This window comes from Lonchura striata, chromosome 15 (genome assembly GCF_046129695.1).
Source record: "Lonchura striata isolate bLonStr1 chromosome 15, bLonStr1.mat, whole genome shotgun sequence".
Taxonomy (NCBI): Eukaryota; Metazoa; Chordata; class Aves; order Passeriformes; family Estrildidae; genus Lonchura; species Lonchura striata.
In genome coordinates this window covers 8,355,109-8,378,749 of record NC_134617.1, presented here as the reverse complement: position 1 = coordinate 8,378,749, position 23,641 = coordinate 8,355,109, and the positions used below count along the sequence as shown (strand labels likewise).

Genomic DNA, 23,641 nt, shown 5'->3' with positions numbered 1-23,641 from the left:
CCCTTTGGATTATGAATGATGAGGAATACTGGGCAGGAATCTGAAGCCACATTTCAAATTAATGGCTTAATCTGAAGCCACATACACCAAGCAGCTTATTGAGCTTGTCAGTATTTACATATGTAGAAAAATAAACTGAGACACAGGATTACCTATTTAATTGTAGTTTCTTGCAAGAATGCTGCTGAGGGGGACAGTATAATATAACCGTTATATATTTGTTTCTAGACATTGTTGTTAAATTCTCCTGTTGCAGAGGACAGCAGAGGACAGGCAATTCTTTTTATGTTGCATCAGTGTGCTGGTGATTATCTTCTAATGTGCTCTTTCACTCAGTGAGGTCTTTCTTGCTGGCCTAGGTGACAATATTTAATAGCACATGCTTCATTTGAGGCAAGACTTCAGACTTTTTCTTAGTGTTTTTAATGTCTAAAGTCACCTTTGTGTATATCTTCATAAATTTTTCTATGAAGCCTTGGGGAGTCACTATCTTTGCCTCTTTAACAATTTAATATTCTCATTTTTAAAAGTATATGGGCCAGGAACATGCAGTGCTGGCTTGTACTAATAGTATTAATTTTTTTTCTTTAGGGGGATCTCAGCTGTATATTTGGAATTTGCAGTTTTTACTTCATCTCAGGTAAGACAGGCTGGTTTTATGAACTGGATTCAGAAAAACATATACACTTCATTCTGTTGCACTTCTGTCCAATATTCTGGAGTGTGTATATGTAACCAACAGCCTTGCACTTGTAGATGAGCAAAAACAATCTCAAAACATTATTTTTCAGGTCCTCTGGCAATGGTAATAAATTTCCCACATTTAGTTTGAGCTGGCAAAATACTTAAGAAAAGTGCTTACTCTGCTTGAGATAAAAAAATTGTTTTTCTATTGGAAAATTGTTGTTAACCATTATGCAGACATAACGGTCTCCAGAGTAAGAGAAGTGACCAGTCTCTTTTTCTCTTTTCCTACCCCAAGGCCTGAAGCTGCCTCTGAGAGTCAGATTTTCAGAACCCTCATGCCACACCTGGGACATCAGCTCCACAATCCTCAAATTCCTTAGAGCTCCCCTGGCTCCCAGCAGACACCGAGGTCAATCCTACCTGCACCCCTTCACCTCTTCCAGCTAATGCCACACCAAGTTCCTCTCTTCCCTCCCTTCCCAAACTCTTCATCTCAAGCACTTGGGCTTCAAGGAGTTTGGTGGTTGTGTCAAACAGCATTTGGCTTTCTATAAGGGTCCAAGTTATTGGCAAAGAGAATTGTCAGCTTCCCTAGAGAGTTAAAGCTTTGCACCTAAAACGTAGTGACAGGCAGAAAGAAAATTGTTTCCCTGCATTATCTGAAAGTATTTCATTCCAGCACATCTTCACATTATCCCCAACAGGAAAGCACTGAAGCCACAAAATCTGAGGAGGGTTTATGAGTGTGCAAACCATTATGGCTCAGCTGTGGCTCATCTTTATTGTCCTCATCTATAGACATCAATACTTCTATTTTATTTTCATTAATGAAAAGAAGGTTTAGAGACAGAATATTTGGTACAATAAATCCTGAGTTCCAGTTGTTTCCACATTACTCAGCAGATTCAAATCTGATGATAACCATATGCAGCTGGGCTGATGCCAAGCCTGGCCTCGAGCTGCAAGATGTTCTGGGACTCCTTGTCCATCAGGCAGCACTGGCTCCATAAGCTGCAGGAAAGCTGCTGCTTTTGTCAGGATTTTAGTACGTATGAACAAGGGAAAAGGGGGAAGGGAAGAGTGAAGTAAAAAAGATAAAAGGAAAAATGGAAGAAATTATAGTAAAGAACCATAAAGCGCTCACAATGTGAAGGCTGTAGAAGGTTGTGTTAAAGATCAAAGAAAAAATGCAGTAAAAATGGGGAAATATGAGAAAGCTGAAGGAGGAGAAGAGAAAGTACAAGCATACGTGAGTCTTCTTTAACATTTACATGAATGCAAATTTAATATATGTAGTTCTACCATTAATAATGCTCCATCTTCCATGCAAATTTAATTTCTGAGAGCTGACTGTTAATGTAAGTGGTGTTATTTATTATTGTTTTCTGCTGTGATGCCTGGCAGATGTTCAAAACAGATCTTACTGTGGTAAATATTGAACAAACCCATTTTATATTCCACATGTTAATCTCCAAATCTCTGTTCCTGTTCATATATTATAGAAAGGCTTAAGGCAACCCTGTAAGACAGCTTGACAGTGACAGATCATGGCATGATATTTTCCAGGTTGGAGAGAACTACAAAGCTTCATACCAGTGTTTCATCCCAGCTAAGTAAAAAGTCTGAGAACAAATTTAATTCTAATGACCTTTTCCATCCGAAAATGAAGGCTGCATTGGCAAAGTTAACTCTGGCATTAAATGGTGAAAGCTCTTCACTGCAATATTTATGTTAACCGATTTTTGTGATGTAATTCCTAGTAAAAGTTCCAGTAGTAATAAAAGCCACTATAAAATATGGTTGCCATTTTACAAGATACTTTGTGAAATACTATAAAATTACTTTTGTCATGATCACCATACCCACTAGAAAGATAAAAAATTGAAACCATTTGTCAAATATGCAGGGATTATCTTCCCATTAAATACTTAGTCTTTAAATTGACTAATATTCTGATGTGACCCAAAAAGACAGATTCATGTCAGTTAAGTTCTTTTTTAATGTTAGTCTGCAGGTCCTGAGGACAGCAATCACAAGCCTTCCTTACACCTAGTGCGCCTCTGGTTTTGTAGGCTCTTTCAGGAGTTGATAACATCCTTCACAAAACAATCCACAGCAGCTAGGACAGACATCAGCTCTAAGGCATCATTCAGAAAGACTTGTTTCTTTTTCCCTATGACAGAGGAAATTGAGGATTAGCCTAAGAAGACACAAGTTAAACATTGTGAATACCTGCCTCAATCTCATTTTTCAGTTTAAGTTTAACATTGTATTTGATTATACATTTTATGTGAACATAAGTCTTTTCAATTTTAAATATATTTTTTTCTTCTCACTTCTAGACAGATGTGGGCAAGACAGCTTTGCAACTTGAGAAGGATTTACGTAGAAAACCACTTTCCACTTTTTCTGTGATAAATAATTTTATTTATTATTTTTTTACTGCTTTGTTTTTACTTGAATTATTTTGTTTCTATTTTGTTTTATTTTGAATTATTTTGTTTCTATTTTGAATTATTTTTTATTTAATTTTAATTTAATTATTTTTTTTTAATTTAATTATTATTTTTTTTAATTTAATTTTAATTTAATTATTTTTTATTTAATTTCTATTTTGAATTATTTTGTTTCTATTTTGTTACTCTTTACCATAAACTGTGTTCAGCTTTTACTTTGTCAAGGACTTGCCAGTATTTCAACTCACTTTAATCTGGGTAATCACAACTAATACACACTAGCAAATAGATTGCAGAACATGATAATCTTTACTGGTCATTGGATATTTTCTCTTTCAGTGAAATCACTGACATTAAGTGATTTAAGTTATTACATTAAGGGGTTAAGTGGTTCAGAAGGATGAGAATGTGGGAGATTGCACCAATGGCAATGTCACCAAAGTAACTGGAGACACTTTGCCGGCTAGAAACCCATAACTCTCCTGCCATGGGACATACTTGCAGCACCTCTGGTGGCAAGCATTTAGCAAATTCTTGCAAAATTCCAGGCACTGTTGCAATAAAACGTGGCTGTCACAGGGAGTGGAGGCCAGGAGCAGAGGCAAATAAAGAGGTCAAATCAGAACATGTATTTGCAGTATTTTTAAAGAAGAATTATGACCTGTTGTAAAATGAGCAAATGTCTCAGGAACTTTGTATAAGCCAGCAATCACTTATTGCACAGGTTAAACTATTTTTTTCCTGCACAATTGCCCGGCAGAGCTAACAAAGCTGAATCTGCAGTTCTGAGACTCACAGGAGGAAATAAAACTCCTGTCTATTAAAAGGATACGACAGTATATGGAAGATACAAAGGGTTGTTAAATAAAGGTCTATCCCACTGCATGCACCTTTGTAGTGATGTATTTTTAAATGTGTTTAAATTACAAGACCTGAATTTTTCTAATCCTGTCATGAAGGACTCTGGTACAGTAAAGAAATATACTTTAAACATTGGTCACTGTAACAATATCCTTTCCTTAGTGAGTGTTTAAAAAAAAAAAGTGAAATTAGTGGAATTGTGGCTCACAAGAGAAGGAGGAAAGCCATGAATAAAAGTCCACAGAAGCTTTGAGGTGCCACTACAAAGGCTCTGCCTCAAGAACTATGGAAGCAATCAAGGTGGTGAAAAAGTGAATCTTGCTGCTAAATATAAAGGGGGGAAGTAAAATCCATGCTTCTGTGCTACTGTTATGGACTTGACCTTGCTGGGTACACAGCTCCTGGCTAGGGGCTCTGCTGTGACACCAGCTGAAGGGAGCTCCAGGGACAGCAGGAGTGCCTGACTTGCTTTTCCAGTCATCCTCGGTTTGTGTTTCTGCTGCTGGCAAGGCTGGTGCTGAAGGCTCTGTCTGTTAACTCAGAGTTCCAAAGTGTCCTATTAAGACAACAAAGACATTCATCCCTGTGCATGGGGAGTTTAGTCTTAGTCCAGATCTGCCCCTTGATTCTTGTGTGTGAGAAATGCTTTCTGCACCAGAGGGTTCTGCTTCCAGAACAAACCTGGACAAGCCGCAGCACCCGAAAGCTGGCAGGGTATGGCTGTTAATAAAAAAGATTTATACAGGTGAATTATCAAATAATATCCAAATTCAATACTGTGGCACTTTCTACAGCTGTAAGAAAAAAAGAGAGAAAAACCCCAAAAAATAAAAGAAAGGTTTTTACCTCTTCAGTATTTCTTCTAACTTGGAACAAAGGAGCTGTTTGCATCCAAAAACCAAATACTTAAGTCATCCACAATAGGGAGAACTGCAATATTGTATTTTTGGATGAGAATTAGAAGCAATTATAGCACTGTCCCAAGATAAAAACCAGCCGACAAGGGTGTTTCAATTCTAGTCATGGATGATAAACAGTGTGGAGGTGAAATGCTGCAGCTGCTGAGTGATAGAGATTGCTATCAGGATTAAACAGGAAGGCTGTGTTTTACAGGATCAAGAAAGATTAGCCATGTGTTGAATATGGGATTATGAAGTAATTAAATAAATGAAGACACATTTCTGACACAAATTCTACATGTAAGAAAGTAATTACTCACTATACAATGTTTCTGTAATTTATCATTCAGGTCTTTGACTGGCAGGCAGAGCAGCCTATTTCATACTCAGTGAAGTCAACAGTACTGAGGTCAGCAAAGGACTGAGCTTGGTTCACAAGTGTGTTTTACAGGGGTGAACTAACTGCTCCTATAAATATATAATGGGTAGAACTCCTGCATGTTTGGGGGGAAACAATGTTCTGCTGCTTTTTACCAAGCCAAGCCTAGGAATTCATGAGTTGAAGAATTGGTCAAGGGAGAATTGAGTTGGTTGGATCTCCAGTGGGATGAAGAAAGAAGTAATTAGTGCATCTATGCACAACTGTCATGGTGCATAAAAGTCCTCAAATACTTAGCAGGTAATAGGGATTGTGCCTGGTGGTGCTGAAATGCAGTGGTATCTGGGGTGAAACACGAGTCAAATGGAACTGTGTAAAGCTGAATGGCCATGGATTTCTGTAAGGTCACAGGGGAAATCTCTTATCCATCAGATTTGAAATGGTGAAAGATCTTTAATATCTGTGCAGAAGAGACAAATTCTCTATTGTTAAAAGCCTTACAGAAAAGGCCCATACAGAATAAACTGAACAGTACCCCGTTAATCTAAGTAAGAAGGGAGGAAGCTTGTGTTGACCCTGCCTGGTGGAAGTTAAACCTTATCTCCCACAGAAATGAACAGTTTATAGGATGGCCTGTGCACAACAGAGAGAGATTTGAAAGGAATACGTGCCCTGGGCCACCTTCAGCAAAACAGTACAGTCCATTGTAGAAGGGAAAGCAGAGCAAGGCTTTTAAGTAAGGATTTACATCCAAATCTGTAGGGCTTCGGTTTGGATTTCTTCTATTTGTTGCTTTTATTGGGTTATATTTTGCCCTCCTGCAGGCATGCAGTTTTCATTAGATTCTATGTGCACCAAGGGGAGGATTCAATGCAGGGCACTTATGTGCACGTCTTTGTTCTGTGCTGTTAAAATTAATAAAACTTCACCATTTTTTTTAAATCCCAGAGGATTTTGTTGAGGTGACATCACATTTGGGAGCTGTATTTAAAATCAGATTTAGGACTAGATCTGTGTCCTGTGTTCAGTGCTCAGATGCAGCAGTAAAAAAAAAATAAACATGGTCCTTTTCTGTAATACTAAAGAAATGCCTAATGTGTCTGTCAGGAAATGTGGAATTAACCTTGTTGACAGTTTTTTTGGAGAGAAAAGGCAGTATTTACAAGACAGTTTAATGAACCATATTTGAAAAATATCACGTGGAACAGTAGTCACAGCTGTATTTAAAATGACCATCAAAAGTGTATGTCCTCATTTTTGGGCATCATATGATATATCAGAGGATGAGTTCCCTGATGTAGGAAACCAGCCAGCCCCTCCCTCCCACCTCCTGCACCGACAATGGAGAACTGTCCTTTTTATCCCTGGAGAAAGTCTCCTCCTTTCAGCCCAGTTCCCAGACCGATGCAGCTCCTCCCTGTTTTTAACAACAGGAGCTGGTTCTCAGTGCAGCCTTCTGACCTCCTGGGCAGTGTCCGAGGTCATTCCCCAGGGCAGGAGCAAAACCTCCTCACAGGGTGGGCTGTGCTGGCCCAGGGAGGGAGCGTTCCCCAACAAACCCGGGATCACCTCTGGGCTTTGGAAATGTCACTGCTCCCGTCAGTCGTAAAACCATTGACTCAAGACAGTCATCCCTTCCCAGGGCTTATGAACGCTGGTGTTTGACAGGGGTTTTATGTTTTTAAGGCCACTTTTATGTCTCTTCAGACCGCAGTGGTAATGAAGACTTCACTGACGATTTGTCCCAAGAGATCATCCCCAGATATGATCACGGGGACACTCTCCAGGTATCCTCACAGATACCCTCCCCAAGATTCCCTACAGAGCTCCTCAGGATCGCTTAGAGCTCTCCTCTCCAGGTGTTTGACAGGGGTTTTATGTTTTTAAGGCCACTTTTATGTCTCTTCAGACCGCAGTGGTAATGAAGACTTCACTGACGATTTACCCCAAGAGATCATCCCCAGATATGATCACGGGGACACTCTCCAGGTATCCTCACAGATACCCTCCCCAAGATTCCCTACAGAGCTCCTCAGGATCGCTCAGAGCTCTCCTCTCCAGGTGTCCTCATAGACACCCTCCCCAAGATTCCCCAGAGCTCCTTCCCAGCATTGCTTAGAGCTTTCCTCTCACAGACACCCTCCCCAGGTTTCCCTGAATCCCGGAATGGTTTTCATAGGAAGTCATCTCTGGAGATCACCCAGCCCAGCTGCAATGCCGGGGCAGGGTCACTTGGAGCGGGTGACACAGGACCGTGTCCAGATGAGTTTAGAATGTCTCCAACAGCGACACTGCACACCCTCCCTGGGCAGCCCGTTCCGGGCACCCTCCGCCTCAAGTTCTTCCTCATGTTCAGGCGAAACTTGCGTTTAATACACAGCCATCGCGCCTTGTGCTGTCTCTGGGCAGAGCAAAGAACAGAATCCAGCACCCTGCCCTTGGCAGCCGCCTTTGCGGAGTTTAATCGGCGCCTCTGCCGTGCCCGCGGCGCGCCGCCCGCGCCTCAGCGCTCCCGCGGCCCGGCCCTGCCCGCGCTCCGCCCCGCGCTGCGGCGCGCCCCGCGCCCGCCAGGGGGCGCCGGACCGCGGCCGCGCCCGCCGCCCGCGCGCACCCGCACCACGGACACGGCGGGCTCGGGACCGCCACGGGCAGCGGCTCGCGAGGGCTCCGGCAGGGAGAGGGACGGACAGACAGGCAGACAGGCAGCAGGCAGGCAGGCAGGCAGGCAGGCAGGCAGGCAGCAGCACCGCCACAGCACGCACACAGAGCGCAGCGGCACCGCGCACAGCTCAGCCGCAGCGCAGCGCGGCAGCGGCGGGAGGACGAGCGCGCACGGTGCCGGAGCCCGCCGGCTCACTGCCCGGAGGTAGGAGCTTCCCCTCCGCCCTGCCTGCCAAACTTCGCGGCGCCAGCGCTGGCTGCGCCCGCGGGGGGCTTGGCTGCGGTTCTGCAGCGCTGCTGTCCCCTGGCTGCTCCCCGCCAGGCCGGCGGCCCGTTTTGCTTTTATTGCTGTTATTATTATTGTGGATACCGGTGCTGCTCCCCGCCCCGCCGGGCTGGCCGGGGGTGGCTGGGCTCGGCGCAGCCTGCAGCTCCGCGGGCAGAAGTTGGCGAGGGCCGTGACGGGCGAGTGGCCCCGACTCGGGTCCCCTGAAAAGTTGGGTGCCCGAGCAGCCCCGCTGCCCTGCCGGCCCCCGCCGCTCCTCGCCCCGCTCCTCTCGTTGCAGATGTCGGGGGTGCTGGTGATCGCTGCCTGGTGCTTCCTGCAAGTGGAGAGCCGGCATCCCGAAATCATCACGAGTAACAGCAACCATGGCAATTTCCTGGACAACGACAAATGGCTGAGCACCGTTTCGCAGTACGATAAAGACAAGTACTGGAACAAATTCCGGGATGTAAGTACTTCTCCCTTTAGCGCACGTTCCTTGTTCCGTTGACCGTAGCATCCTTCCAGGGGCTGCTGGCTGCCAGGAGCTGTGGGTAGAAGAGAAATGCAGCTTGGGCACCCGGTTGCTGCCTGTGCAAAGGATGCTCGGAGCTGTCTGGGAGCTGGACAGACCGTCCTGGCATTCTTGATTTACCCCATCGATTGGGACAGCCTGGGCTCCGTGTCAGTCTTGCTGTTCTTACGGTCTTCGATCTTCCTCTGGGGAAGAACTTTGAGTGAAGTTTCAATGCTTGCTGCTTAAGAGGCTGCTTAACTGAAAAATGATGGAATGGTGTATGTGTAAGGAGGAATACTTACCAGTTCAAGCCACAAGGTGGTAAACAGCGATGCTTTCTGTGCCTGCAGTTTTTGTGAAAAGGATTTTATTTTCAATTCTTTGAGGCTGGTGTAGTGTTGGAGGAAGCAGTGCTTTGGCTCTTTTGTTTTTGTTTTTTTTGTTTTTTGTTTTTTTTTTCTTGCAGGCTGGAAAAAAAGGATATTTTCAAGATGTGTTATGATGTGTTATCTGTATAAAACAAATTCATTTCTTAAGCTTAAGATTAATTCTAGACTTCCCCTACTTTGAATACAATAGAGTGCTAAGTCAATGACATGAGAAAGAGAAATGCAACTTTTTTTTTTAAATAGAAGTAATATTTAAGTAGTTCCTTTTACTTCTGCTCTCTGTACACTGAGGAAGCTTTTTTGGAGCATACAGAAAACCCTGCTTCAGTCTGCCCAAGACTGTATAGAAGCCTTACTGTTTGTGTTGACTGTGAGCACAGTGAGGTTAAATGTTCTTTATTTTCTGGAATTTCTGCACCGTGGCCACAGTGAGGCTCTAGGAAAGAGAAGACTAGAGCTGGCTAGCAGTTCTGGTAGTACCCTTCTGTAAGAATCTGTTTATTTCAAAGTATTGGTCTTTTATAGGATATTAGCAAGTCAAACTTTTATGGTCTGCATTTGTCTGTGATCCTAAAATTGATCTGACTTTGCAAAGGGGAAGTCAAAGTATTGCAGTTAAATGTGGTGTGTCCCTGCTTAGCTTATTCTCCCTGTGTTTTTCTGGAGTTTTGGTCATCTCTGTGTGAGAAATGCTGCTCGGAATCTGAGCATAACAAAGTGTGGCCTTAGCAATGGCATCAATTAACAGCTGTCCTGGAGTGTGTCCTCACGTGCAGTCACCGATCACATCCTCCTGCTGGGACTGCTGAGTTCTCATACAGAAAAGGGGATTCCACAGTCAACATGGATTCTTAGATTTACCGGACTTTAAGGGAATCTTTGTAAATATCTGGTTTAGTCTTCCGGGGAACAGGGGTTGGTGATTTCACTTGTTAATTTCTACATCCCACTTGATGTGAGAATTGAGCAGCGTTTGAAAATGGTAAATGGAATGAAATTGGCACATTAATCTGAAAACACTTCTAACTGGAGACAGATTTGTTGCAAGCAATCTTTCAACAGTCTCCTTCCAAATGGAGGCCTCATGTTAATCACAAGGGTTAAAGATTTTATTTAAATTTATGTAATTTTTATGTTTTCTGCTTTCCTCTTTCTTTCTTCTTTAAAACTGGAGTCCTTGCAACTTCTTGTCCCTTTTTCCAATATACAGTCTCACAAGTCCAAGGAAACTATTCCTCTTCTTATGGAAAATATTCATGAAGAATACCTCTCATATTTTAAGATTTCATGGCTAAGAATGCTTTTTTAGACCTTATGAAAATGCTAAAAAATCCCATAAAGCCTCAAAACCCTTACGTGTTAGAAGATTCATTCTATGGAAAAGTAAAACCAGCCTTGAGCAGTGGTCTACCAAGCAAAAGCAAATAATATAAAGTTCATGCAAAGCTTAGGTATCTATCTGGCCATCTTAAGTTCTATTGAATTACTTCAAAACTAGCATTTTGCATATAATTATTCATGAAACCTTTTATGGAGCAAATTAACAGAGACTAATAATCATCTCCTACTAAGCCTTTTCCAAAAAGAAAATATAAAAAGCTTACATATATAATTAAGCTCATAATTACTTGTCTTCAATGAGATTGATTTACTGGATCATAATCATCCGTGAGAGGTTCTGTGCCCACAGATGAAGACATGCATAGGTAGAGCTGCTGCCAGCACAACAGTTCTAGCAGTGACAGCACACTTCTTGCATGCAGAGATGTGGTTAGAAGAAATCTGGTCCTTACTTCATGGCTGTGCTGCTGGGGATAGATTCTCAAAATATTTGTTAAAACATTTCTTAAAAGGCTGCTTGATGCAACGCATCATAAGAGTATTACTGGCTGTGGATGGGCTAGACCAGCATTTCGTGGATAAGTGTTGATTTCTAGGAAAATTACCTTCCCTCTTCCCCTCATTGCCAAACTAATAAACTAATTTTATAGATATGCTGTCTACCTAAGATTCTCAGTGTAGGCTTTGCACAGGAGGCTGGCGTGCAGAAGTGGTGTTGCAGTTAAACTTTTTTGGATCTGACACTGCAGTTACAGCCTTGTACCTCATAAACCAGCAGAGGAAAGGTTGCAGTAATTAGCACAATTACCCTTTGCTGCTCTCTGAGATTTATGTCATGTTATATAAACATGTTTGCACAAATATTTGCATGACTGTACCCTTCTGTACAGTGGGGGAAAACACTGAAGGTGTGGAGCTGAGGTTTGAGGCTCAAAGCTCTGAGGAGGTGCGGCCACTTGATGTGCATCAGCACAAACATCTGCACATACAGATGTGCATATAAATCTGTCATAATGTTGCAGTACTGGGAGGGTTGTTTACCCAGATTGCAATTGAATATAAAATTTTAAATTAGGCATTTCTCAACTTTTTCAGTTACTCTTTTCAAAATCAATTAGTTGGTCAGCTTGATTGAACTGTGGGCCAATATGGCCTAATTTTGATTGATTTTTTTTAAATTTTGTTTGTTTTTTTTTTTTTTTTTTAGTGTGATCCATACTTCTTTTGGGCAAAGGCAGCATGGTAGTTGGATTTATTGTCTCAGCAGTCACTACTTTTCTGTGAAAAGAGGGCGCAGAAGTACACCTCATTTGAAATTTGCATTACAGCCACAGAATCACGTTAAGTTTTTAAGTGTGACTGAATTCAATAGTGTGAAATGTGTCGTCATTTTCCAAAGGCTTAAAGAGATGTGTCTAAAATAACAGTTTACAACACAATCTTTTCATGTGATTTGAACACAATTTGTTGGTTAAGTTCTCCATTAAAAAAAAAAAAAATCAGCTGTAAATAAATAGTAAGACCAGTGTGACCAATCTGTTGTGAAACATATATTTTACATGTGCCCAGCATCAATAACAGTGTAATGTCTGTGGTATTAATAAGTTTTCAGTGCAATCTGAACCTGTTATTCCAGTCTTTCACCCCTTTTTCCTCCTCTGCCATGGACTTTGTGTGATACATGACAAAATCTTAGCTGTACCTTATGTTTCATTCTATAGCTGGGGATAATAGTATTTTTCTTCCTCACAACTATATGTTGAGGCTGTAAATAAGAAAAGACAGGGCTCAGAATCTGTGGTAATATGGAATTTATTATTCACCTAATCCATATATTGAATGTGGCTTGGTACATACTTAAGTAACTGACTAGTAAGTTTCTAAAAAATAAGAAGTAAATCAATGTAATTATTACTGGAAAAAGAAAAAAGTAAGCAAGATGCACTCGCTAGGGAGGACCTCCAGCTATTTCCCTTGTGCAGATCTGAGGCTTGGAAAAGCAGACATCAGAATTATAGAAGTTAAATTAGACCTTCTGATACCAGGAAAACCAAATATGAAGACCTTGATCTTTGATCAAACCTGTGGAGAGGGATCCCTTGGCTTGAGAGGGGCTTCAGAATAGATTTGGTAGCTGAATGTGAATTCTTATGAGCCTTAGGAAGCATTTATTGTTATGGGAATAAGCATACATGTTGTTGTAACAGGTCACACTCTAGCATCTCATTGTGCTCATAGAGGCTTGGCACAGAAGAAATGTCATTTTAGTGTTAGATCTGTTTTTAGTCAAAATTATACGAACAGACTAATTCTATTGCTTCTGCTTGGACTTATGTCTATTACATTATCAATGCTTATATATAAAAAGGTAGTAAATTCAACTAGCCATGGATTAAACTGCAAAAAGGAAGAAAAAGGTTAAATGCACTAAGAGGATCTAGTATAAACCACACAAAAAATTTCTATGAAGTTGAAAGCTAAGAATCTTGGCATGAACTCTGGTTTCAGTGCATGTTTATGCATGGCAGGCTGCCAGACCACATTCTGAACATTAACTAAGCTGTTTCTCTAAATTTTATTGCTTACAGAGTTTCAGTTCAGGCTATCATGTTAAACCTCCATGCATTTTATGCCTGGAGATGCTTTGAGACTGACTGTGCAAGCCTAAGAAGCAAGGCATAAAATGTCATCATCTGTGTATATACATTGCTCAGACTTACTGGGGATAAATAGTTGCACATAACTATTCATGCTGAGGATGGTTATCAATAGATTAGATAGATACTAGACTTCTAACACAAACCACTGAAGGGACAATTTTGTCAGCTATTAATGTACATCACCTTTCTGAGCCTGCAGATTCCTCCTCACACATGATCAGAAGTGCAGTGTTGGTGACAAAACAAATAGAGGATTATGAACTGGGGGATTTGCATTGTTCCAGTTTTGCCACTGATTTTTGTCATTTGGGCTGGCTCTTCACGCTTCTTCACTGCATTTCCCCTTGTTGGCTCTTACCTTTCTCTGATTTTTTAGCCCCAAATTAGAAGCGTGGTAGTGAAACTTGATAGCAGGGAGTTGGAAAACATGACCAGTACTGAGAAGGGTTGGAATATCAAGCAGGCAGAATTGGAAGACCTTGGGAACTCAGGTAATAGAAATGAAATGAAATTTAAAAGTACAAAGTGGAAGGTCATGGAATTGAGAGCTAACACAAATTTATTCTGGGTCCTGGCAGCTCAGCTTGAAATAGATGAGAAGGAAAACCTGTGTACTTTCATTGATGTGCAGAGTTATTCTAAGTTGCAAAAGTATTGCTACTCTGAGGAGAGAAAAGATACTGTAGGAATGCAGAAAATGAAAGATTTCTGCTTCTATTGAAGAAGTAGAAAATGTACAATGTATAGAAGGGACCACTTAATTATAAATATTGTGAGTGCTTCTGATCAGTAAAATTAATGAAAGATTTTTATGAAGTTGGTGATCCAAAGGCGTTCCAGCATCAAAGGAGGAAAGACCCTATTGTAAAATAATATAATATAATATATTAATTTACTCAAACAAAACATTACAAAGGGGTGGATTTTCTTCAGAATGCTTATTGAGAATAGGACACCAAATCCAGCATTGTGTCAAGGTGAGATAAATCAATAGATTATTGGTGACAAAAATAATCTCACTGATACATTTAGGGATAAGGTTATTATCCACCCAAAGTTATGTTTTTAAAAGTTATCTAAATGAGCACTTAATTTTAAACATGTAGATTGTATTTTTACAAAAAAGATTATGATGTAATGAAGAGCAATAAAAGAACCTGGATTTGGGAATTCTAAAAGCCTTGGGTTTTTAGATTATGTGTCCATGGGATTTCAAACCCCTTGTTGGATGTTGTCTTGCTCCCTATCCATACAGTGTGGTGGAACCTGATCTGTGACATCCAAATATCCCCTGCTTTGGTGAAATTTTTGAGGTAAGAGGTCATTTCTGTAGACTGGGTTCTTTCTGGTGTCCCTTTCGTGGTAGGCACCTGCCTTCAATGGGTCTCACTACCAGGGATTTGATACCACATTTTCTTTTTTTTTTTTTTTTTCTAATATTATATTTAGGTCTACAGCAAGAATTAAGTATTTTTCTGCCAATAATTTATTAATAGAATGTCTCTTTTTTCTTTTTTTACCTCAAATATGAACACAGTTTTTTTTGTGAAGCAGTTCTTAATACATTCAGTTCATACATTCCTGGAGAAACCATTCAGATCCTGCTAATTATTTGTAGTGAATTTAATCGTAAGGAAGGTTACAGTACACTTGGAGAATATCTGCTGGCTGGGTAATGGATGTACCAAGTGGCTGGGTTGTGACAGGACACAGGCACCTCAGGCTGGCTTCCCAGGAGAGTGTCATTCCAAGCCCACCTTGAGATTTAATTGAAGGTGAAGACTCTGTGTGTGTGTATTCCAGTGGCTCTGCAGTACAACAGAGTTGAAATGTGATTTATAAGTCTACCCAGGCACTCCTAGCATAGGGTTGTCTCTTAGAGCAATTCTTACTCAACAGGGGGACAAGGCTGGAATATAAATGTGAGTGAAAAGTACCGCTAAGATGTACTTGCATGAAATTTAAAAGAATAGGAAAACATGAAACTGAATCTGTGCAAGTGTAATGCATAATCAGCTTCTTACAACACAGGATAGGAGATATGCTTTCTAAAAACCCTGCTCAAACTTGACACTTCCCTTTTGCAGTGGACAAGGGGAAAAATAATGGCATTTATGTCAGAATAATTAACTTAAGGAAGGTAAGAGCCAGCTTTTTCTAATTAACTGACACTTATCCAGCTTCCCTAGGAATTACATAAGACTCTAAAGTTAAGTAGGTCAGTACAAAACTAGGGTGTTAGTTTCTGTATTACATTTTAAATTATAACTTTAATAATTTCCTCACTGACAGAAGAGTTCTGCAGACTGCAGTCACAAATCATATCCTTACCATGAAATTCTGTAGATTTAACATTTTCTCCAACATGTTTAATGCATTTTTAGAGTAACCATTCTTGTATTCTACTGCTTGCCCCTGACCTGTCCTCCTCCCCCCTCCTGCCCCCAGTGGATTTCTTTTCCATAGGGGCTTGCTTAAATCCAAAATTAAATTGTAATTTTGTTAGATTCCTGAGAAATTCACAAAAGGAAAAAAGGAAAAAATTCCACACAAGTGAGCCATATGTCAGTGTAATATAAAATGGGTGGATTGAAAGTCATTATGAGAGGCTGAGTTCGGTGTTGGTTAGTGTTAAGAGCTGCTATCAAGCTCAGGTATCTGTGGATAAATGATACTACTTTTATTTTAGGTAAGTTGTCTAAGGTTAGGGTCCAGAAAACAGGTCCATTATTCTTGAGGGCCAAAAGTTGTTAAAACTTACTTATGATACCCTGTTTTGACCATCAGGGAGATTATGATCTCTTTTTTTGGGGGGTGGGGTTTCTCAGAAATTTTAACTATTTGCTTTATAGTTACAGTTTTAACCATGAGGCTACAGATATGTAATTCCACTCAGTGTGTCATTATTGTGTGTGTGTTTTGAAGATAAAATGCAAGCCTGTCTGAATTTGGGGTGGAGCAGCTGAGCTGCTTTTACAAGAAGTAGGACTTCATGAGGAAAGTGGCATTCAAATATTACATCTGGAGTATGAAAACCTATTTCTTACAGAAAACATCTGCTTATGCATGGACTGATTATTCCTTTCCTTACGTAACCAAAACTGAAATTTGTCCAAAGGAACTGTAGTGAAGTCTCGGTTATGTTGAAACTGATGGCTCAATTGTCATTGACTTTAGTGAGGTTGGAGTTTGTTTCTTGTATTGCTTATCTTCCTGTTCTCTTAGACAAAAAAATCACAGTACATCACAGACCAGTTGGATTAAACAGTTCTCTTTGCCTTTTGGAGATATTGTGGAATTGGAAAGCCTGAAAGATCAGGTGTCTGACAGCATAAATAAAAGAAGCTCCCTCAAAGTCCCTGGAAGACTCAAACTATCTGAAAATCAAACATCTGTATTCTACAAAGTACACATTTTATAGATTTAACCAAATCAAGAAAGCAGAATTGACAGAGAGTAAAATTAAGGTGATGCTGCTGCCTCTGGTGTGATTTTCTGTACTTCCACCACTTAACTCTTCCAGCTTTAGAAAGGCATATGTTGCTGTGGAGGTACCACGTCCTAACTCTGAGTAAGCAGTCTGTCATCAGCCAGATAACTCCAGCCGTTATCATTGGGGGATTTGCTGTAGCAGGTTGGCAGCTAAAATTGAATTACACGTTTGGACTGAACAGCTAATGTCTAATGACTTTCAAGGCTAAGATATGATTCAAAATTCAGTTTACAGATAAATTGCTAAGCTACTCAGTAGTGGCTTTGGCAGGGACTAGATTGGTCTTTATCTGTCACTTCTGTGATTTGGCTTGTAATCCTGGGTAACACAAAATCATTCTCATTAAATAGGTACACAGGGACATCAATTAATTCTCTGATCTTAGCTGTCCTCTTAATGAACTTTGTGTCATAAATTTACTTCACTGATTGCTTTCTCCCAGGTAGATAGAAAAATACTTTATTAAAATTTACTGTCAGAGTAGCTATTTTCAGATTAGTTTTTGAAAAAGGCTTTAATATATCACGGCTTAGAGTTGAGTTCTGACTAACACGGGGATTGATAGAGGTAAGTGATACTTGCCTGTCTCTGCAGGTTGCTTTGAAATTGTCTAATCAGGAAATTCAGCTGTGTACAGAATTTAATTTGAAATTGCCCAGCATAAATTTTGTGTGGTTTTTAGCTTGGAGATCTGTCTTCATCCTTCCTTCCTTGCACTCAGTTGTCCATTCAGAAGTTTATTCCAGCAGTGTCTTCTGGTGTTTGTGTATTGGCCTTTCTAGCTTTCTTTTCAAGTTAGAGAACTTGAACCTGGACAAAACATTGAGGTAATAAGGTAAAAGAAGCTGCAGTTACTGGAACTCAGTGGGGGGATGCTTAAATTTTGGAGAATGGGAGAGAAGCTGAAAATTATACTTGTAGGATTAAGAAGAAATTAATCTAAATTGTTTCTTCAAGGGAGTAGAAAACATCACTTTTAGAATAGTGTTTCTCTGTGCACTAGGGATGTTGAAGTTCTTGGTAGAATTTGATTGCAACTGGTAAATATTTATAAAAATCAGTTTGAGAGAATTCCAAATTCCGTGGCATTTCTTGGCGAGTAACAAGAGTGGACTCTGTCAGTCCTCTCCGTGTACATGCGCCAGTGGCCGCTCTGCTGCTGGAGCAGATTGCAGCTCTGGCTCTTGCAGGGTTTTCTGAGTGTCTGTGGGAGTGTCCATGGGAGTGTCCATTGGAGTGTCCGTGGGAGCGTCCATGGGAGCTCCAGTGCAGCTCTGGCTCTTGCAGGGTTTGCTGAGTGTCCATGGGAGCGTCTGTGGGAGTGTTCATTGGAGTGTCCATGGGAGCGTCCATGGGAGTGTCCATGGGAGTGTCCATGGGAGTGTCCATGGGAGTGTCCATTGGAGTGTTCCTGGGGCTGAAGCTGCTCGGGTGCTCAGCCATGGCCTGCCCAGAGCTGTCCAGGGCTGCCCGGGGCTGGAGCTGCTCAGGGGTCTGGGCTGCGCAGCGTGAACGAGGATTCTTCCTCTCGCTTGAAAATCCTGAAGCTTTTTCTGGAATCCCCCACAACGTGGGAAAACACTTTTCTGACATGATGAGGATGTATTCTAGATTAGACAGATGTGAAAGCAGAGGATAAAGCGTGTTCAGAGTTATCCATCAAGCTAATGCCAGATATAACAACAAAATTTATGTCGTGCAAGTCCCAGGACAGTGCTCTTCTGCGGAGCAATGAACTGTGCTGGAATACAGAAAGACAAAGCTTAACAGGTCTGTGTGGATATATGTGCCACTATCTGACAGCAGTGTTTATTGGCCCAGATTCATTTCTTGTTTGATAACATTAACTTCACTCAAGGTATATAAGGGATAAATTCTGTTGGTTTGTTTTGTTTTTTTTTTTTTAAGTAAAGTCAGGGTAAGCAATCTTTTATACTAGCTAAATGTTATTTATTATTTATTTAATGCTAGGTGAATAGCATATTGGAGGGGACTAGGTATTTCCTGTTAAAGCAGAGGTATTAGGCAGAGTGTATTTCCTGTATTTATTTTTATATTAAACTACACCTTGCGAAACTCGTGAGGCTCAGGTCTTTTACATCTACTGATCTTTTTAATACTTGTCTTAAAAAAAACCCCTGCTTTAATAAAAGTACACCAGAGTGCTGCATTCAGCAGGGATATCTACAAACATATGATAATTAGTGGTTTAAATATAGAATTGTCTGCAGTATTCCTTAAGCATAACCATGAATCTCTACATTATGGTTCACTCAGGACAGCAGCATTCAAAAGGAAATTGTGCCACATTTAATTAGAATAAATATAAACTGCTAAAATACTGCATACTGTCAGTTATGTGTAGAACTGCAGTTATGCAGCATGAAGGAAGCTGGTAAACCAGATATATTTGCTCATAAGGAAGGATATAGTGATTCAGATCAGTGACCACAGATTTATTAGTCTCTTCATGCTTATGTAACAAAGTTAAGTTGGATATAACAAGACACTTAAGGGTTTATTTTCATTGGAATATGAGGCAAGATGGAGTGAAATGAGGATCTTTGTGTGACACAAATGTCTGTTTTTACGTTTAGTCTCCTTTTTATAAAGCCTTGTCTCTTCTGATGAAGTGCTTTCTTTCTTATGCATGTTTCTTATCTTAATAAGATAAAAAGCTTAGCAGAGCAAAGGTTTTGTGACTTGTAATGAACTTATAACCTGAGATGAAATGTAATCCTTTTCCCCTGGGGATAGTGCTGTTGGAGATTGTGAGCAAGCCTTTCCTATCCATGTGCACTGCCTGTAAAAGAGAAAAGAAGACTGAACATGAGTACAAGGAACTTTAATGGATATAGATCAACAATTTTGAGCATTCACAAAAAGCTACCATAAACAATTTTAGAACCGTGATAAAATATATTGAAACTTCCCCTTGTAAAGTAACATATGGCATCACAAATAGTCCTATCTCAGTATGTAAAGGAAAAAGAAATCCAGACAACTTCTTATGGGCCATATTTTGCTATCAGTATGTTTTTAAGTAACTGCACAACCTTAGCATCAGTTCTGTTGAGATACTGCATCCACACTTTAATGGCAGACTATGTCCCTGTGTAATCAAGAACGAGCAATATTCTATTACAGCAGGGCAATGTACAAATACAGACAGATGTGGCATGTGCTGCAGTTTCCATTAGCAAAAAAAGAAGCTGCAAATAGGAAGCAATTTTGAAACCTGCCGCCATAATTGCAAACCCATTACTGATATATCAGGGATGGTGCTGTTGATGTGTTCCCTCCAGAATGACACAAAGTTGTCTATAAAATCTGAACTCGCTAAGGAGAGATGTGGATATAAAATAAGATGCCATAAGATCCTTAAGGCATGGCTGATTTTAAAGCTGAAGCTCCCTGAAATTAGGAGTTACTGAAACAGCAATGATGGAATAAATGTATTTTCTTCAGTTCTTTCTATAGATGCAAGGAAATAAAATAAAACTTAAAAAAGAAATTAAACCAAACCAAAGGCCCCCTAATAAAAAAAAAAAAAAAAAAAATCTCAAAGCCTCAAACATACAATCTATGTCAGTGGCAAATGAATGCTGGATGATTTAGTGGATCCAGAGAGAGGAGTCATGACTGAAATGGAGACATGGTCCATTAGGTGAGAAACCGTGTCTGGAACAATCTTTACTAATGCCCAGTGATTTCTCCTCATGGAAAATACCTGGCAGAAAGAGGAAATGAGAACATAACACGTCTGCATGTATAGCAGGTAATGAATCTATAAACACAGAGAGAATGGGAAAAAGGTAGATAAGGAAAACCATGTGTCACTTCATTACAAGGAATTCCAGATGACAGGTTGATGATGATCTTAGGAGTAGAGGGAGAAGAGAACAGGAAGGGATTTAGGAAGGATGCAGCTGAAAATTATTTACCTGCTGGGCAGCATCATGGGTGACCCTGACCTGGTCAAGAAAGAGATCTTGTGAGCAAAGCTGCTGGCAAGCCCCCCTTCAGATATGTGTGTGATTCTGCACGATTTTAAGCTTGTCTTGCTGAGTGTGCACAATACATTTTGGACTCTGAGTAATCACCAATGGCCAATTGCCAGATGAGGAGCTCAAACATCTGCCCTTCTGTGGTCTTCCTACTGTGGGACTTGTGTGGGGAGTGGTGTTGCTTTTCATTTGAGATAAACAACAAAGATGCATGGCAGAAGGAATATATGCACTTTAATCACTTTTTTCCCTTGCAATGTAGTTGTGGATATTTGTAGCATTCATAATTAGCAGAGGAACAGATGGCAAAAGCTTGGTTTAAAACAAAACATCCATTGAGTGATCATGTGCTGTTGCAAGCTTATTTGGGAAGAAGTTTGTTCCCTTAGATGATGCTCCAATACAGTGGTGCAGGAGTAAAGTAGGAAGATAATTTCTAACAGCTGGTGTAATTCAGAGTGTAGGATATACATAAGGCACAGAAAACATTTAAACTTACGAAATATCTCCTGGATGCTTATGTCTTGTGCTTCAAAAGGATAATTTCAACCTTTAGTGTTCTGCAAACCTGAAATCTGTTATGTATGAATTTACGTATAGGGGAGGTACAGCAAAATGTCGCTAAGATCTCCCCATTCCCCTGTCCTATATCTGCACAGCAGGGAACAATTTAGTTGTTCTGTGCTCAAATTTCAGTAACTATTGTACTGTAGCTTGCTTAATCAAAAAACAGCCCCAACAAAACAAATCAAAAAACCCTGGATATATATTTCACTTGTGTGTTTCCAACATTAACATGGTGCTGCAATTTTTCAAAGCTGGAAAACATGAGAGGATTTTGTCAGCATTTCACCATGACACTTGTTTAACTTAGAAAGCCAGAGGGCAAAACAAAGTGGTTTCTTTTGGTCCATGTAATCTTTTTAGAAGGCACTGGTAGCCCGGCAGGCACAATCACTGAGATATGTATGAGGTAATGTTCAAAATGATGAGATTCTGTATGGAAAGGCTGTTTGATTAGTTGTGTGATTCCATCTTCCAAATTCAAAACTTAGAAATATTTGATTTTTAAGGAGAGGTAGGAGCAAGGAGAAGGTTGCAGAAGAGAAAAATAAGCTCAATCTGTTTTTCATTGATAAAGTAGAAATGTGGTGTTCTCCATCCCAAAGGAGCTGAATGGATTATTGCAGCCATCCAATCTAGTCGAGATCACATTTTCTTTTTTGCTTTTATCTTTTCTTGAAAAAAGATAAATGAATCCATGTTGAGATATTTATCTCTGTGAGATGACCTGTATTTACCTTCAAGTCACAATGAACTGGATAGTCTCTTCCTCTGGGAAACTATATCACTCTTTCTCCCTGCAGACTCTATGGATGCAGACAAAAAATATTTCTGTGAGAACGGTAGTGCCATTCCCTCTATGTATGTAATATTTTGGAGAATATCTGTAATAGCCAATGAAATGATATTTGATAGCTCCTATTTTTCTCCAGATGCTGAACTGTAAATTTAAATATATTGTGAGCTGTGTTTTCTTTTTCTTTTGTGAACTCCCTGTATCTCCTCACAGTAAATAGTTCACAGAACATAGTGTTTGCCTGTAGTTGATTGTGCAAAAACTGAGAGTTCACTGGGGCCTGTCATCTTTGCAAGGACTGCTGACTAGTATAAATTTTATAATACAAGTAATTAATCTTTGTCTCAAATTGATGTGGTCAGTAGTAGAACTGAATTAAAGCATCTATGTCAGTATGGGGTCTTTTTGTGTTGAAAATCTCTCTGCCTTCTCAGTGTGTTGCTCTTGTTAAGAATAGTTTGCTCAGACTGCTGACACACATCAGCTCAGTTTATTGAAAGAAGAGCACTTGCACAGGGTTGGACTTTTCTTGGGACTTTCTTTCCTTCTGCGGGTCCCATAAAACCAGTTCAGGTTCAGAAATAGCCTTTTCTAAGTTAGTGGAATATTTTCACTTTAGGGATTACCAAAACAGTCACAACCATCTTAGTATTCAGTTACAAGAGCTACAAAAGCAATATAATTTATAGCAGAATTAAGCCCAAACTGTTTGAAATTTTAGTCAGAAATGGTTCCTTCATCAAGAATTCCCAGAAACTATTAGTTTATTACAACCACTTGAGGTAACAGGCCCATGAGTTGTAGGAACTTTGCCCAGTAGAGTTCCTCTTTCTCCCTTGTTTTGGAAGCTTTCAGTAGATTTTTAAGATGCTTTTCCTCATAGTGATTGCTGAAAACCTCGTCCATGGCTTTTAGTTGCATGTTCATGGCTTCAGAAGATGCTTCTTAATTTCTGAAAGTGTGGAATAGACAAAATGCCATATTTATCACCCAGGGTCTGAAGTGAGTGCAGCTGTGCTGCTCAAAACTCCAGCTGCCTTCAGGAGCTGAAGAATTACATGGTGTTCTCCCTAATGACAGGGCTTACAGCTACCTGCTGGGTTGGGAATTGTTCCTCCCAGCTCAGACTGTAACTTGCACTAACATGACTGTGCAAAAAGCTGAGGAAGAAATTAAAGGTCACCTAATCCCCTCTCCAAGTGCCACCAGCAGTTAGGGCTGTGTGTTGAGTGGCTGTGGATGGTTTGAGAAAGCATGGGGGATGTAGCTCAGGAATGTACAGAGAGCAGGAGACTTGAGTTTTGTTTTGAAAAAGATCATTATGTGACTGCTCAGCAGCACAACATGAAAAGTGTGCTTGGTATGGTGCTAGAGAAAACCAGGGGAATCCAACGACAGGGAGTAAACAGCATATTGTTAACAACTGGGAGGAGTGACAGGAGGGAAAACAAAAAGGAATTTCATAAAGCAAATTTTCATTTGCTGCCTATGGAGCGTTTCTTTCTGGGGAAAGGCAGAATGCAAGCTGATGCTCACTTTTGTCCAAAGCACTGTTTATAGAGTGAATTCCTGATTTGGGGGCACTGCTGCCTTTCTGAACTTGCTAACAAGTGCAGTGTTAAATCAAACCATGGAAGATTTGCACCCTGCTGTGATCATGCAGCTC

The 23,641-nt window shown here is 40.3% G+C and overlaps 1 protein-coding gene across 1 annotated transcript in view; it reads left to right on the top strand.

Annotated features, from left to right (window-relative positions):
• Positions 1–7,865: 7,865 nt before the first annotated feature.
• Positions 7,866–23,641, top strand: part of SPOCK1 (SPARC (osteonectin), cwcv and kazal like domains proteoglycan 1) — a 417,544-nt gene continuing 401,768 nt past the window's right edge. The window contains exons 1-2 of the mRNA XM_031506078.2: positions 7,866–8,148; positions 8,510–8,677. Of these exons, the coding sequence (XP_031361938.1) occupies positions 8,510–8,677 (168 nt within the window). The 5' untranslated portion in view covers positions 7,866–8,148. The remainder of the gene's footprint in view (positions 8,149–8,509; positions 8,678–23,641) is intronic.